General features: G+C 40.4%; 1 protein-coding gene across 1 annotated transcript in view; it reads left to right on the forward strand.

The window, feature by feature from the left end:
• The first annotated feature begins 4,859 nt into the window (after window positions 1-4,859).
• clic5b (chloride intracellular channel 5b) overlaps window positions 4,860-6,505 on the forward strand; it is a 23,702-nt gene continuing 22,056 nt past the window's right edge. Inside the window, exon 1 of the mRNA XM_037685749.1 lies at window positions 4,860-5,593. Within this exon, the coding sequence (XP_037541677.1) occupies window positions 4,961-5,593 (633 nt within the window). The 5' untranslated portion in view covers window positions 4,860-4,960. The remainder of the gene's footprint in view (window positions 5,594-6,505) is intronic.

Raw genomic sequence — 6,505 nt, forward strand, 5'->3', positions numbered from 1 at the left:
TAATATTTCATGAATAATTGGCAAGCACATTAATTTGAGACATACTGACACCTTTGCACCTCCACGCTGGCTGTGTTCCTCGACAGCAGGTTTGATTTATTTGACATTTTCAAATCTATGCAAAGCAGATTTGTATGTCATAAATTAAAAGACCAAAGCCTAGTTAGAATCGTTCCACCACTTGTTCTGCCTGTGGCCTGACCATTGAAATAAGATGTTCCTTTATACGAGAAATAACCCCACCGCTGTGAATAAGCTAAAATACTCAAAAGTATCAAGTGTTTCGGGGTCCTGGGTTCTGTTTGAATGTTACATTTAAGGCTAACACTGTGTCAAGCTGCTTATGTTGTTCCTTTCATGAGCTAATCACGATCATTTGCCTTTAAAGTTATGAGAACACGTCTTAAAGTGTGTTATAGTTTCACCGTGTGTTCGTCCAGTCTGTCTCCGGAGAGGGTTTTTGTTTCGTAGGTCGTATTTTGATTATCATGACCGTTGCCATATTGGTAAAATGTGAAGTGCAATTGCTATTTGTGAGTATTACTGTCTTAGGGATTTTAGAATTTTTTTTGTCATTTGGTTGGGAAGATTATTTTCAGCATGACTTGCAGGAACCCGTCCTGTAATTTGCACTAAAGAATTGAAACAAAGGAAGCTGATGATGCGTTTTAGGACATGTAGCTTTTGATTTGCACTTCTAATTTATAGTTGCTATTTGAAAATAATAATAATAAAAAGATATATGTCTTTTGTTTAAAGGTTTCTTATCAACTTAAAACATAAAAAAATGTAGAAGACGCTGAATCCAAAACCATTATGCTTATATTTTTGCAGTACCGTAAAAAAATAAAAAATATAATCTGATCGTTTTGAAAGCTTTGACTGAAACCTGTAACCCCCAAAACAGCAGACATCACTGTGATATAGATCTATTTATATATTCTTTTTACTAAATTGAAATTCATAAATTAAAAAGCCTTTGTATGAATTAAAAACTTTCTGGTTATTTTTAATGTTGTAGTAAAAACACTGAGACGTCTGAGGATTTTTCCCGACTTGTTGACATAAAACTGAAATATATTCAGGATGCATTTCAAAATTATTCATTTGTAGTTATTAGACAATAAGATTATAGATTTGAAATGTGGATATTTAATATGACAAATTATCTTTGCCATGTTCATGCAGTTAAAGAGTCTTCTGAAAATAAAGACATTTATAAAAACAAAAACTTGATTTTTTTTATTTTACAGAGGCACCAACCACTGTTTTCTTTGCTGGTTCTTTGATTTTTGAGAAGCTCTGACTTGATGATTTAGATTTCGGCTATTACTAATTTCTTTTTAGAGATTACATATTTTCCTTCATTCGGCTGCTCCCTTCTTCAGGGGTCACCACAGCAAACTAACTTGCACAAAGACTTGGCAGTTGTTTTTATGCCGGATGTCCTTCCTGATGCAACCACAGACCATTGAGTTACCACAGCGCTCTGTGTGGAGCAGAGAGCTGCTATCTAGGGTGTCCAGGGGAAGAGATGGTGGGTTAAGGGCTCAGAGTGGGGCAAATGAGGGTGGAGGCAGGTGTGGGTGCTTCATATTTCCCACCCACATTTTGATGTGGTTGATGCGGGGGGTCAAACCAGCGACCATTCGATCACAGGATTACCTTCTCTAACCTCTGCACCACCACTCTCCCCCCCTTTTAGAAACTATATGAATTTAAATAAAATCATTTAAGAAGCAAAATTACAGCAAGAATGCTGAAAAAAGTTTCTGAAGGAATTGAGATTTATGGAATACTTTGGAAAAATCCATCATCTTTACCCACTACTTACTTTCCGGGTCACCGGTGCCCATATCCAGCAGTCACTGTGAAGAGGTGGGGGACACCCTGGACAAGTCTCCAATCCATCACAGTGACACATAGAAACCAATGAGACACAACTATTCACACTCACTCACAACTGGGGAATAACCTGAGTGGTTTGATAGATGAGTACACTAAGTAAAATTAATATGAAAAATGAGCAGAGTACTGTATTGTGAATACTCACTCAGATTCACTCTGCTCAATTTTCTGCATGAGACATGCATTACATGATTCTGTGATGTAAGCTGCACATGCTTTTATCTTTTGGTTGCAAATTCTAGTTCTCACAAAGTAATCTGGACCTGAACATTGTCATTCAGATAACTGAGCTGAAGAACACCACGTGTCAAACTCTAGGCCTGCGGGCCAAATCTGGCCCTCGTTAACATCTTATTTGGCCCCTGAGATTATATTTTAAATGTAACTTGTTTTTAATAACATGTCATTTTGCCTAAAAAAAAACTCTGTACAGTATATCAAGGTCCATGCTCAATAATCCAGGTATAAAATCCAACAATTTTCAGTCAGGTCATCTGGATGTTTTTTTTTTTTTTTTGACCGTATACTTAAAACCCTATTCGCACGGGATTAGTTTTACCTAGGGACCACATGCTATTTGTAATAATTACGAAGATTGCCTGTGTTGTTAATCCCGTGCGAATGAGCCATGTCAGTAATTTGTAAAGTGAAAATTCCTGTGCAAATTACCTACTATATTTTGCTGAATTCTGAGGTCTTGTGATAATACTAATCCAATGCAAATAGGCATCTCTGTGATTTGGACAGAAACGGGCCAGATCTGATATGTAATGAGGCGTTTTTTGTTTTTGTTTAAGCAAAATTATTTGGAAAAATATAGAACAAGCTATTTTAAATGAATGAGCTGCTCGCTTCTGCCTTTTTTTATGCTTCGGTTTTCATGCTGCTACTTCCTTCACCACAGATCAGGTGTGGAGATACGTGCGTGATCATCTGACCCATCCATCCATCCATCCATCCATCCATCCATCCATCCATCCATCCATCCATCATATTTACCCACTTCTTCCTTTTAGGGTAGCGGGAGTCGCTGGTGCCCATATCCAGCCATCACTCTGTGAGAGGCGGGGGACCCTGGACAGGTCACAAGTCCATTTCAACCGGTGGGTCAGTGGATGTGTGGCCGCTCACGTGCACGGCCGGTGACAGCTGTCCATCTGAGCTTAAGGTTGCTTTTTTTTAACCTCTTAAACCGACCGGTTGGACCTGCCTCCTCCTCAACAAGTAGATTAACACAATTTTACAGTATATTGTGCTTCTTTAGTTATCTTTAGTGCTGATTTGTAAAACCACATCAAAGCCTCAGACTGGCCCGGCCCGCCCATTAATCACATTATTATGGACCGGCCCGGTCGTGACAACGCAGTGCGTTAACATAATATCCGGAAGATGTCTGTAAATTTCAGCTAAATCTCAGTCTTTGGTAATCCTGTGCGAATGCGCCACATAAAAAGCAGACGTTGGGAGTAATTTATTTATTGCATGTGGTCCCGAGGTCAAACTAATGGCATGCGAATAGGGCTTTAGTTTAGTGCAGACTTCTCGTGACAGTTGGCTAACTTTGTAGCCAGAAAGAAGGGTGAATTTTTCAGTAATCTTTGATTTTGATGTGGAAAAAGCAACAGATAACATCAAATGATGCCGATCAAGCTCTTGCTAATGAATCTGCAACCAAGAAAAGATGTCCCGTATCTGACATGAGTTAATATTGACTGAAACTGGACCGTGGCTTGGACCAAGTTTTTATTTTTGGCCCTCTTCTGTACCTGAGTTTGACAGCCCTGAAATAATTTATTTTGAAAAGCACAGGAAGTTGGAACCAAGTTTGTCTGCAGAAGGTAAATGTACAGACTTGGTGGTTCCACAGGTGAGTATTTTTCCAGAATGTAATTAGTGAAGGTTTGAGGTCAGGTCCTACTGTTTGTCTTTGCACGTTTCCAGCAGGAAGCCTGTGTGTTTCAGGAATCCAGGAAAGTAAGGGTTGAGCGGAAGATGTGTTGACAGAGGGAGAGAACAGCTGTTTTCCCTGGTTGTCTCAGAGGTCTGACTCTGGAGGAGATCTCATCGGAGGGTTCCAGACTAAAGTTTGACAATGGGAAGGCTGGTGACTGGAGAATGCTCACCAGCAGAGGATGGTTCAAGTTGAGTAACGAGGATTAGATTTTAGAATCTGCTTAAAATTTACAAGCTCAGTCGTAAATACGTCTGTCTGGGAACAGCTGGTCAGGTGCTGCCAGGAATATCAGCCCTGCCCAGCTGAAACAAACACCGTCTGACACTCATCCTGAAAGTGAAAACGAGAGTGGAAACTCAAAAAACAGCACTCTGATAAATATATCTCCAGTTTAGGTGGCTGCTATACAAGAACATAGTCTGAACAGAAAAGTGAGCAAGAAACACATCTCTGATGACAATCCATTGTCCTTTTAGTACCTTCGCACACCCTTTGTTCTCCCTCTGACGTGACTTTAAACACCTCACACATACTATCCAGTGGAAAACTTGGTGCAGTCATGGGTTAAAAGTAATCAAGTTCTGAGTCAGCCTGCCACTGGTCATGTCAGTCGAGCTGAAAACCAGTTGATCACGGTTAACGGCTGACAAACTGTTGCTTTTTAAAATTTTGTTGAGACCGGTGCCTGTATGTATATGTCAGTCATTTCTAGCTTCTCTTTTAGTTTTAAAATAAGCGAGACTTTAATGGTTACTCCAACTGCTCAATAAAAAGCATTACAAAAGATTAGATAAACCCAAATTGACAGCTATCAAAAATGCTTGTTCATTACTTGTGTGGCAGTGAACAGCTGATAAAGAACCATGTCATGTTTTTATTCACCACCCAACTATAACTATATCTCTTTAATACAAAACTACCTGCCTAAATGTCAGAGATTGTTCACTTGTTAACTTGCAGGATCAAAGGTCTTTTATGATTGTTGGAGTTTGCCCAGGCGTTCAGTCAGCCAAAGGCAGGCGGACTGTGCAACCACTCCAGAGCTGTTCCTCCACATTCAAGCACCAAGGTCTGCCTCCGCAAACAAAGCCAGCAAACATGGAAAACGTCTACGAGATTATCGAGCCGGAGAATGGGCACAACGAGCACTGCGTTGGAGCTGACGGCCCCAACCGAGAGCCCCAGTACGGGAACTCTGACCAGGCCAGGGATCAACAGCGCACGTATGTGAACTCGGGTGAGGCTAGGGAGCCAGTGTACAGTGAGGTGCAGATTCATGCCTCTGCCGAGCGGGACTGCAACTCTCCGGAGTACATGGAAATCAAGGAAGAGAACAAAAGCAGCTCCTCATCATCGTCTTCCTCCTCTTCTTCCAGTGATGATGAGGAAACCAAGGAGGAGAACCTAGTGGTGACAATGGAGCTGCCGCCTGAACCGAAGGTGTTGAAGGAAGAGGTTAACGGCAAGGGGCACGACAGATCCAGGCGCTCATCCTCCTCCTCAAGTTCCTCTTCCTCCCACGAAGACCCCTGCGACAACCTACCCATCCCTCCCAAGATCCACGATGAGGATAATGCCGAGGACGGGATTCTAATGTCGTACACCCATCCCAACACGAAGCCGATGGACGCCATGGACTACAGCCTCAAAACCCTGGAGAATGTCACTCTGGATGAGAGCAGCAAGGCACCAGCTGACCCCAACCAGCCTACGGTCTCCCTCTATGTCAAGGTAAGGTCGCCAGAAACCAAGACGACCTCAACAACTGTTGTATAGGATTACTATATATACATGCAACATATTCTAAACCATACACGAGTTCAGTTTTACCAGTATTATGGAAAATAAAAGATATACTTTATTTTCTGGTTAATACAATTTGGCACATTTCAGTGATTAAGATGTTAGAAATTGTTAAATACATTTGAAATATTCTGAAACGTTACCATTACAGGTTCACTGCAGTTCACTGTGGCTCATTTATCAATACAGTACAGTTTACTGCTGCCTGACTAATTTTAACGTTTCAGTAATAGTAATATTTAGAAGTTTGTGTTGAGATGGTTTTATTTAAAAGTAGTGTTTTTTTTTTTTATTGACAATGTTATGTAAGCAGTGATTTATTTTTCACGAGGCATAACATTTGTCTAATAATTAACCTGTTTACTGTCGGGTCTTAGCAACTAAAGGTGAGCTGCATGCCTGACAAATATTTTTTAGCTTCTTGTGGTAGCTGTTTTTTGTGGAGGGAACAATCAGTGATGACCTTGGACTTATATGATGATTTTAAAACTTTTGTCATGAGGCAGAAGAGGCTAAATATGAAAAATGTCTAAAAACAACCATTTGACCTGGACGATGAGCTCTTATTTGTTGGAGCACCTAGCACTGGACAACAAAACTGCTTAACCTTGCAGATTTTACTCACATGGGGCATGATGAGTTGTGATTTAGTTTAAGTAGATTCAAACCCATCAGAAGGCCTGGGAATCGAACCACCAACTTTCAGATTGAGGAAGAGCAACTCTAACGTTTCAACCAAGGCCTAAATGTATTTATTAATTGCCCACTGCAGAAAGGAGAAAAATGGGTGATAATGTTTGTATGTGTATATATATATATATATATATATATATATATATA

Source organism: Nematolebias whitei, chromosome 12, assembly GCF_014905685.2.
Source record: "Nematolebias whitei isolate Nwh7 chromosome 12, NemWhi1, whole genome shotgun sequence".
Lineage (NCBI taxonomy): Eukaryota > Metazoa > Chordata > Actinopteri > Cyprinodontiformes > Rivulidae > Nematolebias > Nematolebias whitei.